An 18,691-nucleotide genomic window follows, 5' to 3' on the forward strand; every position below is an offset into this window, starting at 1 on the left:
GTTTATTAAACTATTCTACTTTTGTGTATATTTGAAATTCTCCATTATTCTGACACATGAATATGTATTTCAAAGTTTCTGAATAACACTGCCTAAAGTCATGTTAAGATGGCATATAGTATTGAAAACTAAGGTTTTGAACATGAATTTATTTGGTTATGACCATTGGAGAAGAAATGTTTACAGTCAAGACTATAGGTCATAGTGATATTAGGAAGACAAACGTTACATAGCCCAGCATTTCCTATTGGCATGTTGTTGTATTTCAGAAAGACTTCATTTGATTTGGGCCAGTGATTCTCAAAGTTTAGTGTGTAGATGAATGCCTGGGAACTGATGAAAAATAGATTCCAGGTCCATGCCCCAAAGATTCTGATTAAGAGGTTTGTAGTCATACCCAGGAATTTACATTTTTATTTAGTAAGTTCATGAGGTGATGTATCTAATTACTAGATTTTCATTTCATTGAGGGAGGTAAAACAATGTGATGATGAAATATTTTAATTAAGGTTTATTTTAGTATTAAAAATGACTTCAAGGTTTTGTGTGAATTATTTTTTAAACAAAACTATATGAAAAATACGTACAAATCAGTCACCAATGTCATTGACATTTTTGTGAACAAGTTTCAAATGAAAAATGTAATCCCATCATAACAAAGGTACATAAATAAATAAATGCTGACAATACTGGCCCTAAAGTCTAACACAACTGTTGGACTAATCAGGATACCACTTTCTACTACATGAGGAGCACATAACGTTTCCAGCAAAAGGCAAGTACTGGTTTGTGTAGGTTTATTTAGGTCAGTTGACAGCCACATTATTTTGAGGTGTGGCTACTTGTTTCTCTTCATAGTGTTGAAGGGCACAGTGCAAAGCATTGGGCACCAGAGGCATAAGCATAGGCAGAGCCATTTCTACCATGCTGACGGCAGGCAGGAATTCGTGCTTGTTTGGAAATGTGATGGCTAGGCGCAGTGGCTCACGCCTGTAATCCCAGCACTTTGGGAGGCTGAGGTGGGCGGATCACCTGAGGTCAGGAGTTCCAGACCAGCCTGACCAACATGGTGAAACCCCATCTCTACTAAAGATACAAAATTAGCTGGGTGTGGTGGTGCATGCCTGTAATCAGAACTACTCGGGAGGCTGAGGCACGAGAACTGCTTGAACCTGGGAGGCGGAGGTTGCAGTGAGCCAAAGTTGCATCATTGCACTCCAGCCTGGGCAACAAAAGCAAAATTCCATCTCAAAAAATAAAAAATAAATGTGACCAATAATGTGACAAATAGGCTGGGCATGGTGGCTCACACCTGTAATCCCAGCACTTGGGGAAGCTGAGGCAGGTGGATCACCTGAGGTCAAGAGTTCGAGACCAGCCTGGCCAACATGGTAGAACCCTGTCTCTACTAAAAATATAAAAACTAGCCAGGTGTGGTAGTGTGCACCTGGAGTCCTAGGTGCTCCGGAGGCTGGGCAGGAGAACTGTTTGAATCCGGGAGGTGGAAGCTGCAGTGAGCTGAGATTGCACCAAGAGAACCAACATGTACTAAAATACCAGTTGTGTACCAGGTGCTTTGCATATATTAGTTTGGAATATATTGGTTCAGAGGAGACAAAGTTGCTCCAAAGCCAACATGGAATTTCCCACTCCATAGAACTTTTTAGTTATATCTAAATTATGTCCAACAATGGGTTTCATTTTACCATTTTAGCATAATATGAATATAAATGTGACAGAGTTATCTTGGCCCAGACAACGTAGTGCAGAGTCCAAAGGATGCCAAGTGAAAGCAGGCTGTTTATATCCAGTTCTTGAAAGGAAAGGAACCAAACACTGAATGGAATCACGTGATATACTTTCCTTTTTACGTTCTGAGGTAGTCATCAAAAATTACGGTAGAATACTGATGTCTATGGAGCAGATGTACAACTGACAATAAGTCAGAAGTTACTTGCCAATCCCATTCTTTCACTGTAGTAAGCTTGACAGAAGAATTGTGGAAATCTTGTTGATTGATCACACATTTTACATATTAGATTAGATCTATACCCCCCGCCCCACCCACAGAGTTAATTTTACTGTGTCCGTGAACTATAGATTCTTATCCGTTCAAGGTAAGTCTAAAATCTGTCCTGGCCTCAGACACCTGAGTTTTTTCATTCAATACGCTCAGTAAATTTACATTGACAATTTATGCTGTAGTAATAAGTCTCCTGTGGCCTTTATTAAAGCCTTCAATCTAAGAATTGCTTTTAATGGAAATATTTCCTCAGTAAAAAATGAACTTCTAGGACCACAGCCACTCTGTACAGTACTGAGTGGGAGTCTGTAGAGTGGTTAATGCATATGCTTGTGCCAAGCTCAAGTCTCCTGTTCTAAAGGTGAGCCTGGAACAAACAGCAGCAAGGTAAGCATGCTCCCATGATCCTGCCATTTCTAGGGCAAGCCTGCTCCACTGGGGAGTGTTAAGTTCCATAGCTTCTGGCCTTTAACCTAGCCAGATTGTAGTGGTCTTACATAAACCAGACCTGCAAATCATACTGGGATTAAGGACCAAGGCCACTGGTGATGAGAGGGTGCCAGCTCTGCTCTTCGTAATGTCTGTGTAGCATAAGGTATGAAATCGGCATGCTGGTTAGCGGTAGTGTTCACCTGGATCTAAAAGGGTACTTGAGGAAAGGCTGCTAGTCTCGGTCGGGGGAGGCAGGGCAAGACGCAGGGGGACTGCCATTTGCATTTTATACTCTGAACAGTGTGGTGGCTCCACTGGGTTTGTTGGGAGACTGTCCTTGTCTCCAGACATGGGTGAAGCCAACTGGGACACATAATTCAAACTTGTTTCTCCAGCTGGGACTTCTCCCAGGGAGTTCATGTAGTTTTTTTCTAGTGCCTTTAGCACATTTTCAGGTGAGGTCATTAGTCCCAGCATACTTGGTGGGGCTTTGGGGGGTACTGGAACATGGCCACAAGAGCCAGCGTCAGAAGCTGCCTGGTTGTAGGTAAAGTTCTCAAAACAGATGCAGGGGCCAGGGCCAGAGTGATTCTTTTCTGTTGGAAGGAGATAAAGGTAGTTAGGCTTAGTCAACTCAGTTTCTGTGAGTGACTTCCTAGTGCCTAGGAGCTGTATCTTTGTCCCTTCTGGCTTGCTTACAACTTCAATAGCATCTGGGATACAGTCACTGACATTCATTATTGTTAGGTGAGGGTTCTCCTAGAAAGGAAACAAAAATATGTAAATATAGACATTTGTGTGCATGCATACATGCATCAAAGTAGATGAAGCATGTGAAATACACTTAGAGCTTCAATGTCGTTTATGTTTCTTCCTGGTCACAAGTAACATGGAGGTGAAGTTGAAAACCAAAAGACGTCCCCTGACAGAAGAAATCAAAGCTCCAATCACCTATTTCATGGCTATGGGTATAAAGGTGGCTTTTACTGTGCTATATTTTCCTGAGGAGCTCTAGGAAAATAGGATTCTAACAGCCCCCACTCTGGGTTAGTCCTTAATAGGTGTATGATATACATACAATTTGCCAACATTTACCTTGAATTTTATTAACGACAGGATGCTGCTCTTGTAAGGGTCAGGGATGTCAGGATAACACGTCTCCTTGATCCTAGAAAAAAAAAATGGAAAATGAGACTGAATTTCACAGTACAGTGGACTAGTTAAGAGCAAGAACTCTGGAGTCAGATTCCTGGCTTCTAATCCTTGCATTGTAACTTAATAAGCAAGTTACTTGGTTCTTCCATGCTTTAATTTCTTATTGGCTAAATGGAGATAATTATGGTACTTATAGTGTCCTCATGAAGATTAAATGAATTAATTGATAAAGCACTTAGAACACTGCCAAACATCTAGTAAGATATAAATATTAGCTATTGCTATTGAAAAAATTCTGTGGTCTATGTTAAATGGTGATTAGTTTCCTCATATAGTCACCTGGAGAGCAAAATTGTGAAATAAAGTACATATTCTCACCCCAGCCTCTTTTGTCCTTTGCATTTTCTGTATGTTGTTTCGTATTATTCAATGTCATTTCTATCTTACTAAATCTCTTTCCAGATTTTTCTCTTACCCTATTCTTGGATAAAACCTTCCTCACACACTTACCACTGACTTTTCAAGTAGCACACGATCATGATGAGCAAGACGCAGAAAACCATGGGCAGTAGGATATGAATCAACATCGAGGCTGAACAAGGAAAAACAAAGGGACATTTTTAATAAGTACTTTTCCCTTCCTCAAAGGAATAAAATTAAGTTTATGACTGAGAGTAATTTTACATGTTTATTATTTCTCAAATTACGTATGCAAGTTGTAATATGAGTTCTGCCTGACTTCAGGGGAAAAGCCAACCAACCAACTAGCCAACCGACACAGGAAGCCATTTACCATCAACAGTGTGTGACTCACATTTGTTACCTCTTCTGATAGATTGCATCGTGACTTGCTGTATTAAAATTATGCTTTTCCACTCCTGCCAAAACTTCATAGTAGGTGAGAATACTTTCCTGCCCCTTGACTTGGGGCTCAGCCATGTGCACTGGCTTGGACAATGGGCTGTTGGTAATTGTAATGTAACTAAGTGTTTTACATGTGCATGTACACATTGGCTTGCCCTCTTGTGTTCCTCACCATGAGAAGCGTGTGCCTCAGGTAGTTGCTGCGACTTTAGCCTTAGCCCTAGAATGAAGATGCGTGAAGCAAACCTGAACATGACTGAAGCTTAGAGTCCAGCTTACCACAGCCTAGATTAGCCAAGTCTCAGCTGACCTGTAAACCCATGAGCATAAAAAGAAATATTTGTTCTTGTATGCCACGGAGCTTTTGAGGGTGTTTGTTACACATCAAAAATTGACTAGTGCACTCCTTCTAGTTAGCCTCAGATTACCTAAATATGTCTTAATCTGGGAAAATGATTATGTTTGTTTCTCCAATACGTCAACTGGTGCTTCATTTATTTCAAATGACCATTGTGACATCTGTTAGAATAAAAATGGAATCACTAATGGTAGAAAACCCTGACAAATAGAGCTGGGAAGGTCATGCAGATAACAAAAACCACTACGAAAACCACAACCTTGCACAAAGGCCATCACAACCTTACACACACACACACACACACACAATGCTTCTGCAAGGGCATCTTCCCATTAAACCTTGAACTGGCATCACCCTTGTTATTCATCTTTGTAGTCAAGGATAATTATTTCAAAGCAATTATATAATCCTCCTCATTTTTTTTTTTCCTTTAAAAACTTTTGTCTTCCCTTACCTCCCTGAATATGCACATAGTTTACTATAGTTTATTTTGGCATAAGTATTTCCACTGAAATTCTCAGTCCCAAATAAACATCTTTTCTTTTAGAGAGTGTCTCTCTCTTATTAGACTGACACCATCTTCCTGTTCCCATTGCTTGCAATTTCCACCAAATAATAATTCAGCTAGGTTGGTAAACATCCCTTTTCACAAAAGTAAATTGCTCAGGGACGATCTAGGGGGTTAAGTGACTGAACATATGATTCTGTTCAATCCATTTGCCCCCTCTGCCCTCCCCACGCTCCACCCCACACCTAGCTGCCCTGGAAGAAATGGGGCTTGATTTGGGGGCAGTGATGTGGCAGATAATGTTGGAGTTTTGTAAAGAAAGGTGGCCCTGGGTAGATGCACAAGCCCGTGCTATGAGGCAACACAGGGTTCGAGGGAAAAGGGCCCAGAAAGGTAAGAGAGGGCCAAAACAACTGACCTAAAATTAACCCTGACCCCAGAAAAAGGGGAAGGAAACTCTCTTTATGAATCTTACTATGGTAAACTTTGCTCTCAAGAACAGTACTTTTGATGATGTAAACCAAAAAGTATCTGAGACAGGTCTCCATCAATTTAGAAGTTTCTTTTGCCAAGGTGAAGGACATGACTGGAAGAAATAAACAGAATTACAGAAACATTATGTAGTCTGTGCCTTCCTCCAAAGATAATGTTGAGGGCTTCAATAATGCTGAGGGCTTCAATTTAAAGGGGAAAAGTGGGCTGGAATGAGAAAGGGCTGGAGGAAAAGTGGGCTGGAGGGAGGAGGGTATGATTATCCACATGTCACAAGAGAAAACGAGGAGACAGAAGAATAGTTAATTATGTATTCATCTCCCAGGAGAGGCTACGATAAGATAAGGCAAACACAGAGTAGCTACCTGTGGAGATATTTAACCTTTTACTGTACCTGTCTGCTTAGAAGCAAAAGGCAAGGCAGCTTCTTGTATGAACCAGCTTTCAGCGTATTTTTTTCCCTTGCATAGTGAATTTTATGTTCTGTTCACAATCACTGTACTAGTACACGTCTTTAGGTATTTCTTTAGGGTTTATGTAGGCATTTTGGGGGCATATATACCTAGGAATGAAGGTTCTCATATCTAAGGTATATATATACTCATTTTAGAAGATACTACCAAGGAATTTTCCAAAACTGCTTGTACCAATTTACTCCCATCAGCAAGGTATGGAAGTTTCAGTTCTTCTACATCCTCATCAACACTTGGTATTTTTCATCTTTTACATTTCAGCTATTTTCAGGCTAATTTTAAACACAAACTTTCGGAACATAATCTACTTCCATACTCAGGATTTAAAAATGATTCAGTAGTGCCTATTAAATTCAGAAGGAAATGTAGTGCCAAATGTCCAAATATAAAAACACAAATTACAGTTGGTTTGGACACCCTGTATGTTTAAACAAACTGCTTACCCTCTCTGCGCCTCATTATCTCTATTTAGTGACCTAGTCTCCTGATCAGAGAAAAAGTTAACAAACCAATTTACAAAGAGAAAGGATTATTTTGAAAAATACCAACAGAATAAACATTTATTCACTACTTTGCAATTTCAGTATTACATTAATTTTTTGCATTTCTGTTTTTTGTTTGTTTTTGCTGTTTAATCATTCTAGCCTCATTGCAGTAGATACAGGTATTTTTTATTCCCATCTAACAAGATCTGAGGTACAGTTAATTGGATGCTAGTCACATAATATTCTACCTATTTTTTTGTTTAAAGTAAAATCTCAGGAAAGTAGAAAAAAGTTTGAAATATTTTCTACTTTCTATTTCAAATATTTTATTTCAAATAATAATATAATCAGTAGTCACAAGCCAAGCCAGGGCTAACGAAGTTTAACATAAGGGAGATGAATGAAACTTAGAAAACAAATATTTAAAGATAAGTGTGTGTGTGTGTGTGTGTGTGTGTGCGCGCGCGCGTGTGTACCAACCAAGTAAATTACAAAAGTAGAATAAAACTAACCTGAAAATAAATTTAACATTAACTCCAAAATGCCAAGAGTGCTCAAGTAATGTAAATCATTGACACATCTTAATCAGATAAGGGGTTCTGGATTTTGGCTTGGAGACCTAGGGACATGTTTCAGTGTAGTAGTCAACATGCAGTCAGCACCACAACCTGTCTGATACTGTTTGGCTGTGTCCCCACCCAAATTTCATCTTGAACTGTAGCTCCCATAATCCCCACGTGTCAAGGGAGGGACCTGGTGGGAGGTAATTGAATCATGGGGGTGGCTACCCCATGCTGCTGTTCTTGTGATAGTGAGTGAGTTCTCACAAGATCTGATGGTTTTATAAGGGGCTTTTCCCCCTTTGCTCGGCACTTCTCTCTCCTGCTGCCATGTGTAGAAGGATGTGTTTGCTTCCCCTTCTGCCATAATTATAAGTTTCCTGAGGCTTCCTCAGCCATGCAGAACCGTGAGCCACTTAAACCTCTTTCCTTTATAAATTACCCAGTCTCAGGCAGTTCTTTAAGGCAGTGGAGAATGGACTGATGCAGTAAATTGGTACTGAGATACCTTATAAGGTATCTGAAAATGTGGAAACGACTTTGGAACTGGGTATCAGGCAGAGACTGGAACAGTTTGGAGGGCTCAGAAGAAGAGAGGACGATGTGGGAAAGTTTGGAACTTCTTAGAGACTTGGAGGGATCAGAAGACAGGAAGATGTTGGAAAGTTTGGAACTTCTTAGAGGCTTGTTGAATGGATGTGACCAAAATGCTGATAATGATAAGGACAATGAAGTCCAGGCTGAGGTGGAAGTCCAGGCTCAGATGGAGATGAGGAACTTGTTACGAACTGGAGCAAAGGTGATTCTTGTTACGCTTTAGCAAAGAGACCGGTGGCATTTTGCCCCTGCCCTGGAGCTCTGTGGAACGTTGAACTTGAGACAGATGATTTAGGGTATCTGGCAGAAGAAATTTCTATGCAGCAAAACATTCAAGAGGAAGCAGAGCAAAAAAGTCTAGAAAATTTGCAGCCTGATAATGCAATACTAAAGAAAAACCCATTTTTTGAAGAGAAATTCAAGCCAGCTGCAGAAATATTCATAAATAATGCATATATACAGCCACACGTATCTGAACAAGATGCCAAATGTTAATCATTAAGGCAATGGAGAAAATGTCTCTAGGCCATGTCAGAGGTCTTCACGGCCACCCCTCCCATCACAGGCACAGAAACCTAGCAGGGAAAAATGGTTTCCTGGGCTAGGCTCAGGGACCCCTGCTCTGTGCAGCCTCAGGACATGGTACCCTACATCCCAGCTAATTCAGCTCTAGCTGTGGCGAAAAGAGGTCATTGCTTCAGAGGGTGCAAGCACCAAGCCTTGGCAGCTTCCATGTGATGTTAAGTCTGTGGGTGCACAGAAGTCAAGAATTGAGGTTTGGGAACCTCCACCTAGATTTCAGAGGACATAAGGAAATGCCTGCATGTCCAAGCAGAAGTTTGCTTCAGGGGCAGAGCCCTCATGGAGAACCTCTGCTAGGGCAGTGTGGAAGGGAAATACGGGGCTGGAGCCCCCGCAGAAAGTCCGCACTGGGGCACTGCCTAGTGGAGCTGTGAGAAGAGGGCCACCATCCTCCAGACCCCAGAATGGTAGATCCACCAACAGCTTGCACCATGTGCCTAGAAAAGCCAAGAAACTCAATGCCAGCCCATGAAAGCAGTCAGAAGGAGTCTGTACCCTGCAAAGCCACAGGGGTGGAACTGCCCATGACCACAGGAGCCTATCTCTTGCATCAGCATGACCTGAATGTGAGACATGGAGTCAAAAGAGATCATTTTGGAACTTTAAGGTTTAATGACTGCCCTATTGGAATTCGAACTTGCATGGGACCTGCAGTTCCTTTGTTTTGGCCAATTTCTCCCATTTAGAATGGGTGTATGTACCCAATGCATGTACTCCCATTGTATCTAGGAAACAACTAACTTGCTTTTAATTTTACAGGCTCATAGGTGGAAGGGACTTGCCTTGTCTCAGATTAGACTTTCGACTTGGTCTTTTGGGTTAATGCTGGAATGAGCTAAGACCTTGGGGGACTGTTGGAAAGGCATAATTGCGTTTTTAAATATGAGGGCATGAGATTTGGAAGGGGCCAGGAGTGGAATGATATGATTTGGCAGTGTCCCCACCAAAATCTCATCTTATATTTTAGCTCCTATAATCCCCATGTGTCCTGGGACGGATCCGGTGGGATGTAATTGAATCATGGGGGCAGTTACCCCCATGCTGTTCTCATGATAGTGAGTGAGTTCCCACAAGATGTGATGGTTTTATAAGTGGCTTTTCTCCTCTGCTCGGCACTTCTCTCTCCTTCCGCCATGTTAAGAAGGACGTGTTTGCTTTCCCTTCTGCCATGATTGTAAATTTCCTGAGGCCTTCCCAGCCATGTGGAACTGTGAGTCAATTAAACCTCTTTCCTTTATAAATTACCCACTCTCAGGCAGTTCTTTATAGTAGTGTGAGAATGGACTAATACACTGCCACTGAAGCCAAGTGTATCTGAATCACCAGTCAGGGCACTCCAGGGTCAGCAGTCCAACAGGACGTGCCCATCTCTACAGCTGCAGCTTCGGTGAGGGCACCCTGCACTAAGGAAAGTTGGTAACTTCAAGCAAGCCTTTTGAATCTATTTGCTTTACATGGGTGCCTTCCAGGACCTTCTATGATCCCCTCATTGAAGATACTCTTTTCTCCTCTTTCTTCCATCAGCATCTATTTTCTCTCACCACATTCCTGTTTATTGGTTGTCAGGGTTTGCCATGAGAATAAATTTTTCCATCAACCAGTTCTTACTGTTTTTCTCCCTTCCCTCTTACTTCTCCATCTTTCAAGCCAAATGTATTTTTGAAAAGATCTCTCTCTCTCCACCTCACCATTTCCCATCCAAATATGCAAACAGGGAGTTTTTGAGCAAGTATTCCATGCCCCTGCCCAATTCCCACCCCACTGTACCCATTTCTAATTGCCCCTGGAGGCCCTAGCAGAGTCAAGAAGCAATTTGTTTGCTGCTGAGGGAAACAATCCAGAGGAAAGCTAGCTGCAGAGAACAATTCTGCTGAGAAAACCAGCACCACTCTTCTCTAGACAGAAGCCTTGTGGCTCTTCTGATGTCAACACTAAAATATGCTATCTGTGATTTTCAAACTACATACAGGATTGTGAGACTGAGTTCCAGAGAATTGTCTCAAGGGCCACTGAGGGAGGCAGAGGGAAGATTTTAGGCCTTAATCAGACAGATTACCTCCATTTGTATCTATTTTATATAGTGAGAGTCTGTGCAACTCTTTTTTTGTGACACAAAGGGTTTCATCGAGAGAAAGAGGGAGGTGTGATGGAGAGAAGAAAGGTTTGAAAATTCCTGATCTAGACAAAGCCTACGTCAACACTTCTGTGATTTGTTAGTTTCCCAGAAACTCCTAAGGGAAGAACTTTGATCTGGGAAAACTCACAGTGTTCATCCGGAGTCGTGACCTTCGTGAACGTAGCATTGGGGCCCTCGCCAGCACTAGTGAATGGAGTGACGAAAAACTCATAGAAGGATTCTGGCTTTAGGTTGTCCACAATCAATGCCTTTTCTTCTGGGTTGTCAATTTTGTATTTGCAACATTCTGAACCATCTGTGATTTTTAAATGTTTTTTTTTTTAAGGAAAAAAATATTGTATTAAAAGTGTGGTAAACATCTTGTGAGAGAGTTGGACACTAATACTCTTGTTAACTCAGCACCATCAATATGTTTAAACCAAACAAAAATCAAATCATAATTTCATCACCATGGGCACACCAGGTAAAATGTTCAGGAGATGGCACAAAAAGCAAAAAATCCACTGAACAAGGGGTACTAGTGATCCAGATTTGCATACAAATCTGCAAGAAACAGTAAGAGTTTGCAAGGGGCTTAAAAATAAATTGGAACAATGCTCAATAAAGTGAAAAAAAAGAGGAAAGTTTCATAAAGAGCAGGTTTTCTTAAGGAGCTGGTGGTGCTTCAGATGCTTCTAAAAATACCAGGTCATATTGTTTTTTAAGTAAGTTAAAATGCTGCCCCACCCCCACCATCTTGCTCACCCTACTAATTTCCTTAAGAACACCTTTTCAGTATAAAGTCATGCAAGAAGGGAATTCAGCCTGGCCACAGTCTAAGATGGCAGCCATTATTTTCAATGATTTCAAATAATGAGATCTTGAAAGAATAGATAAACAAATCAAAAATAGATGTCACCTGAAAGAACTGCCTTTTGAAATCGTGGGTGGCACTGCCTCGCCTTGGATTTCAGATAGACATGGTACCCTTGTATAAAACCAGGTTGAGATTCAGCAGAGTAATCTTTCCAACTCAGAGTGAAGGAGTGGGATGTCAACATATCTACCAGCACGTGAGGGTTGTCTGAAGGAGCTAGGAAAAGAAGTTGGGATAAGAGAAAAGTCATGATTTGGAAACAGTCTCAGAATATTCATGTCAACTAATAGAAGAACTGTAGCCAGCTCCAGAGGTTGTAAGAGCTTATGCCGAGTTAAGGAGTTTTATCTGTTTCTCTAGAGGATTTGTGCCTTGACATAGTTTATGCGAGCTGTGAAGGAGTTGAGCGATCTTCTTTAAGTCTTGCCTTTCACAGATGAAGAATGGACACGCAGAGACTAAATAACTTGCACAAGCTCACATAGTCCCCCACAAAAAAAAGAAAGAAACTAAAGTCTAAAAAAAAAAAAAGAGACTTAATTCTGTTCTTAAATTCGAAATGGTGTTTGAAAAAAGACTCAACCACAGAACCTACTAAAGTGAGGAAGAAGGGAGGAAGTGTAAGTGGAAGGATTATGTTCAAAGAGGCAAGTGGGGTGATTTGATGAACTAGATCTAGTTCCCAGGTTGTAGCAGTGCCCAGTTATCCAAGTGTCACTGAAAAACAATCCAAGAATGTTTACTTTGAAGGCTTTGCTGAGGCTGTTTTCCCACACATGCTTATGCACAGTTGGACTGTGCACACGAGGTCACACACCTCCTGCCCACTCTGAGCCAACTGTAAACTGTGGATCCACTCCTGCTAAAGGAAGAACCCCTGAGAACTGGTCTGATTTGTGTAAACAATTAAGCACCCACCTGAAGAAGGAGAATAAGCAACCCCATGGGAGGATCAAAAATCCCCTCCACTGCTGATGGGACAGTGGTGGCATTTCTAGGGGGTGATTTCACAACATGTATGTAAAGTCTTAAAAATTATGAAAGAAATGAAAAAAATATTTTAAAAGTTGAAACCCTTTGATTCCAGCATCCTATCTTTAAGACATCATTTACAAACCATTATTATGGATTTGGACAAAGATTAGCTAAAACAATGATTATTCACATAGGGTATAAGAGACTGAACAAAGGAAGAGAGAGAGACTTAGCAATGAGAATGAAAATGTTTTATGTTTGTATGATTAAAAAATAATTTAAAAAACCCAATAGCCAGAATAAATGGGATATCAAAAAGCGGGTATGATGCCGACATCTTCCTAAACCCAAAGCTAGGAATCTATGAATTGTTCTGAACAAGTCTGCACATGGGGCACAAGAAATGCTTTAAACTTACCAAGTTCCTGAGAGTATCCTGTTTTTTTCTCTAATAAACAAGCAATCCTTTTTGTAGATAACCCATAGATTCTGAAGTCGTATCGAACTCCTGGCCTAAAAGCATCTAGGGAAGAAAAGTCAACAGATTTTTAATAACAGAATGACATTTCCTAATTCTGAAAAGAAAAATGATGAAAAGGCGTGGCACGGTGGCTCACACCTGTAATCCCAGCACTTTGAGCGGCTGAGGCAGGCAGATCACTTGAGACCAGGAGTTGGAGACCAGCCTGGCCAACATGGTGAAACCCTATCTCTACTAAAAACAGAAAAATTATTAGCCAGATGTAATGGCGGGCACCTGTAATCCCAGCTACTGGGGAGGCTGAGGCAGGAGAATCGCTTGAACTCAAGAGGCAGAGGTTGCAGTGAGCTGTTATCAACCCACTGCACTCCAGCCTGGGTAACAGAGCGACAGTCTGTCTTCCAACCCTTCCCCCTCCCCCCTACAAAAGAATGAAAAATAAATTTGTGTTCCCCTAATAATTGCCTTTCAGGAATTTTGCATTTTATCCCCACCATATTCCCTCCTTCCATGAAGCCTTGGAGTCCTCCATGCTGCAAACACCTGGCCCCACTGTCTTGTCTCCAGCAAAGCCTGCAGGGATTAGCCTCTGCAGTGTTCTTTGAAGCAAGAGCTCTCAAACATGCCTGTATCCATGTGCACACAACTGGGTGCAGAATCAGACCAGACACAGAAAACTATTCAAGCCCTTCTTTGACTCCAAATCCCCCTCTGGTTACTTGTCTTCCCTCTTCCCATTAAAGCCAATAGTCTTGAAAGCTTTGCTTCCACTTCCTCATTTCCCCATTACACTTACACCTCTGCAATCTCCTTCCAGAACCCACCACACCACTGAAATTGGCGAAGCCTTGATCATCCTCTGAACAGGGACATTTCCCACACCTTTCCATGAGCCCAGCAGATGGCGCCACCCATCCCTCCAGCTCAAGCCACACAAATGGGCACTCTTGTGTCTGCTAAACTAGCAAATCTTCACATTACAAATCCAATGTGGGAGGTAAGAGAACAAGTTCTACATGTTCTATTGAAACTGAAGATTGATGATCGATTCTCATCAACTATATGTCTAAACATCTTCCAAACCCATGCAAATCTCTGCTTTTTTTTTTTTTTTTTTTTTTTTTTTGGAGACGGAGTCTCGCTCTGTCACCCAGGCTGGAGTGCAGTGGCGCGATCTCGGCTCACTGCAAGCTCCGCCCCCCGGGTTCACGCCATTCTCCTGCCTCAGCCTCCCGAGTAGCTGGGACTACAGGCGCCGCCACCTCGCCCGGCTAGTTTTTTGTATTTTTTTAGTAGAGACGGGGTTTCACCGTGTTAGTTAGCCAGGATGGTCTCGATCTCCTGACCTCGTGATCCGCCCGTCTCGGCCTCCCAAAGTGCTGGGATTACAGGCTTGCGCCACCGCGCCCGGCCGCAAATCTCTGCTTTTGTAAAAGCTCTCTGGACAACAGTTACAACGTCCCTCTGCCATTTGAGACTATGCACTAATTTAGAGAAAACAAGTTTATGAAAATCATGAAAATCAATTCCCATCTCATGTGCAGATATTCTCTGCAAAAGGAGATTTAAAGGTTGAGTTTTAGAACATATTCTTGTAACATCTGAACTCCTAACACCCATGCTGGATTTGTCGTTTCAAAATTATTAGCTGAGCACAGTCAAAGTCTGTGAAGTAGTCCAGAAATCCCACTTGAACTTGCTTCAAGGTGAATATAGCAATGCGATGATATGGAAGGTTCTTCTTACCTGTGCTAATGACTGTGCTTGTGGTATTGGGACCTACATTCTTCCACTGGAGCACATCCTGGGGATGGTCACACCAGTCCACAACATAGCCTATAACATCTCCAGGCTGGGGTTTCCAAGACAGAGAGAATCCACCCTCTGTGCCTGCAATTCTTTCTTCCTCAACCTCTTCTGTATATAAACAAATAGAGCAATGCTCCAGACTTAATTAACTGTAAATTGTTTTAAGTATGTAAGGTAGAAAGTAGATACATACATGCACGGTATCTAGTTGGTAACAGACCTCCACTTCAATAGTTACAGGTGCTTGGGTGGGGGATGTTTTCATGGGTGAGTTCCTGCCTCTTACTTCCCGGCAAACATTCACACCTGCCCTTCAGATGCCCATCATGTTGGCCTTCTGAAGTCCAACCAGACTTCAGCACCTAGGACAGGGGCCAGCAAACTACCACCAGGATGATTCCAGCCTCTGAGGGTTGTTTTCATATGACCCTTGAGCTAAGAATGGTTCTAAGACATTTTAAGAGTTGTAAAAATACAAATAAACCAAAAAAGAAGGCATATAATAAAATATGTAATGGAGACTATATGACCTGCAAAAATGTTTGCCATCTGCCCCTTTACCACAAAATTTGTTGATCCTTGATCTAGAATCTGGTATTGGGTACTGGATCTGCTTCAAAAATTACCTGTTGAATGAATAACTAATGCAGGTTAATTCTCCCACAGTAATATCAGTTGCTCCTAAACTAAATACTGCTTCTGAGATGTGTTACGGGTAGGAATTGAGTAGAAGACAAAAAAGAAGAAAATATTCAGGTATATAAAAAGTTGGGTTATATAAGGATATGCACACAGTTTATGACTAATGCTGCCATCTCAATAGATTTTATATGTTAAAGTAGGTTTCCTGATGTCTGACAACTGGAAAAAGGGTAACATGTCCTCAGGGGACTACCAGTTCTACTGAGTTCCAACAGGGATATACCTTATCCTTGAGGCATGACAATTTCTCCTCTTCCCACAGACTTACACTAAGAACTGGTTTATTGTCTGTCTGTAATTCACATTTAGCTGGGCCTCCTGTATTTTGTCTGGCAATCCTAATTACAACTGAATAGTGGTGCGAAAACCACTGATTCACTCTTATAGGGCATCAAAATATCATCCAGCTGGGGGCACCCAAAGGAATGTGTAGCTCTAGGTATAAGGTTAAAGCCCATGAGGGCTTTATAGATCCCATCCACATGGCTTCCCTGCTTTCCTCCATCAAGCAGATAAATGCCCCACACATATTAAGGCTTGACATTTTTCACTTGACTTATTAATACTTAGTAAAATTTAACTCCAAACCCAGGGTTGAAACTCTTAGAAAGTTGCTTCTTTAAATTGAAAATATGTTTTGAGAGATAGAGGGAGATCAAAGACTAGGGGAATCTTTTTGTCAGTCATTCGCACCCTAGTGTGAATTAGCTTAACCTTATTGATTTTCTCATAGTACATGAGTGACTTTATACATGCTGGTGATGTAGAAACAAGGAGCACTTAAGGATAACTAGCTGGAGCCTCACACCAGAAGGTCTAGGCATCTGAAGGCAGGGCATGGGGATGAAGGGTATGGTAGGAGACCCCAAAAGATATAATTGCTCTCAGCAGTGTTGCTTTGAACTGGTCTCTGCCTTCCTCAGGAGAGGCCAGTACCAGCTCCCCAAGGCTGAATGAAATGCCCCCTTTTCCTGTTCGGATCCTAATGAAGTCAGAATATAACTTCTTTCTCTAATATAGTTCTTCAGAAAACAGAGGTTACACTAAACAACTCCTAAACCAACTCCTAGAGTTTTTCTTCTATGGCACAATATAATTTATTTTCCTCATGTGATACATACTGGATAGTTCTTTTGAAAACATAAAAACAAAACAACAACATCCTCTAATCCAACTCACTTAACCCAAATTTAAGCTGAACTTGAATAAATAAATATCATAGAACCTACCATAACATCATAAGCAGGGTCTGGAACTTTTAATAGCAGGAACCAAAGGGTGATAATTATTGCAAGGTTCATGAATGATCCTAGCATGCCACTGCCCAACTGCATTATGTGTGCCCATGTGTGTATCATCTCATAGTGTGTAACTGTGGGGTTGACTCTTTTTATGGCTCTCTAAGAAGGAAATTAATATCACTATTGATTTGGCATGTAGGGCAAGGGCATTCCACCTTGTTTGCTCTTTCATAGGCAAGAGATTAGCCAGTTATTATCTTTTATTCTACAAAGTTGGCAGAGCCCCTGGTGGAAGTTGATGCCAGTTCTGATGATCTCTGGAAATATTCATGGGCTCTTTCCAGGTGCAAAGACTGACAACACTTTTTACAAAATAGTAAATGCAATTCCTATTTCACAAGCCACAAAGATCATAAATAGTAACTCCAACTTTCAGTGGTAACTGTGGTTGGGGTTGCATTTACTTGAATAAACTTCAGATAATTTCCCAAGTATGTTGAAGAATCCCCTGGACAGAAATATCCTGAGCCATGGCTGAAGTCTCCCCACACTGAGGGGACTGTCCCACTGAAACATGTTGACACACCTGGCCCAAAAGTAAATGGCTATTTGGTGACTAGACATTTTGTCTTCCCAAGTTACTGTTTTCTCAATGTATCCATCACTACTTAATAACGTCATCAACATTTTCCTAGAGAATAAAAACAAAACAAAATGCAAAACAAACTCACTGTTTTCAGGGTCCGCAGAGATGACTATTATAGAAGCAGGAGAAGCGCCCACACTGTTGTTGGCTGTGATGCAGATTTGGTAGGAACACCTGTCGAGGATTAGTTTTGTGCTGTTGGCTGGTGCCGGAATGGAACGGAGCTCTGACCTGGACGGTTTGTCTAGGTTTTCTACAACTACATTATAGAACAGGATCTTTCCATTGGCATGCAGTTTTGATAATGGCTGAAAAAAAATATTGATAAACATTTTAAAATGGATTTTAATTGAAAGGAATTTGTACAACTCCTTTTTCGTCTTTTCTGTCCCTCAACTCCTTTATATACGCACACCCACCAGAAAATTCAAACAGCTTAATAGAGAAAATAACTCTCTCAACCAAGTCTGAAATCAGACATTCAAATCTAACTGAAGGTGAGTAGAGAAGAGGATCATTTGGAGACAAAGGCCTCAAGAGCATTATGTGTCCTGAGAAGAGGGCTCAGATCAGAATCACAAGGAATAGACTCTTTAACCTGGTGGAAAAAAGAATGTGAGGGGTAGTCAAGGGCAGAAAAGCAATGAGAACAAACAGCACCACCCTGGGACCCTGCAGGAGGAGCCTGGGTACTGGCCTCATTCCACCTCCAGCTGTATTGTCCCCATGCAGCTGTACAGGGATGAGCTGCTCTCCATACCCAGAGTCCTCTGGAAGGCTCAGTTTGCAGAGAAATTCTTGCTCACACAGTCTCAAGCCCACTTTCGGGGTCTGTTCCTCAGGCCTCCTCTCCCCTGGCATGTGTACCACCAGACCTGAGAGTGGGCTGGGAGTGGCTATCTGCTTGGGGTGTGGACAGAACCCAGACATGCAGACTGGCATGCCCACATGTCTGTGCACACAGATTCTTGCAGAGTGTGCCAAACTAAAGGTGAAAAAAAAAAGCGGGGTAGGTTGAGACCAGAGTCAACTCTCCCAGCATCACCATGTTTCGGTGTGAAATTGACGCATCACAGAGTTCAGAATACAAACCTGGCCTTTCAGGTTGTCATGAAGGTGTATTAGGCAAGATAGAAGGATAAAATTTATTTTATATTACAATTTTTAAGCTTGATTTATAATTTTAAAACATAAATAGTATGAATGTTTAAATATGTGTAACTTTTAACTATCATATGTCGTTGTTTACTTACATCTTTGCCCTGGGCCCTGCAAAAGTCAGGGCTGGCCTGAGTTCAAGTTGCGGAGAAGGTTC

The 18,691-nt window shown here is 41.5% G+C and overlaps 1 protein-coding gene across 4 annotated transcripts in view; it reads right to left on the reverse strand.

Moving 5' to 3' along the window:
• Positions 1-485: 485 nt before the first annotated feature.
• Positions 486-18,691, reverse strand: part of OSMR (oncostatin M receptor) — a 94,482-nt gene continuing 76,276 nt past the window's right edge. For all 4 annotated transcript variants that reach the window (XM_007961443.3, XM_007961444.3, XM_007961442.3 and 1 more), the window contains 8 exons: positions 17,462-17,684; positions 14,725-14,895; positions 12,916-13,020; positions 11,565-11,738; positions 10,794-10,961; positions 4,121-4,202; positions 3,551-3,623; positions 486-3,214 (listed from right to left, as the gene is read on the reverse strand). In XM_007961443.3, the coding sequence (XP_007959634.3) occupies positions 2,639-3,214; positions 3,551-3,623; positions 4,121-4,202; positions 10,794-10,961; positions 11,565-11,738; positions 12,916-13,020; positions 14,725-14,895; positions 17,462-17,684 (1,572 nt within the window). In that variant the 3' untranslated portion in view covers positions 486-2,638. The remainder of the gene's footprint in view (positions 3,215-3,550; positions 3,624-4,120; positions 4,203-10,793; positions 10,962-11,564; positions 11,739-12,915; positions 13,021-14,724; positions 14,896-17,461; positions 17,685-18,691) is intronic.

The sequence above is a fragment of the Chlorocebus sabaeus genome, chromosome 4 (genome assembly GCF_047675955.1).
Source record: "Chlorocebus sabaeus isolate Y175 chromosome 4, mChlSab1.0.hap1, whole genome shotgun sequence".
In the NCBI taxonomy this organism is placed as follows: domain Eukaryota; kingdom Metazoa; phylum Chordata; class Mammalia; order Primates; family Cercopithecidae; genus Chlorocebus; species Chlorocebus sabaeus.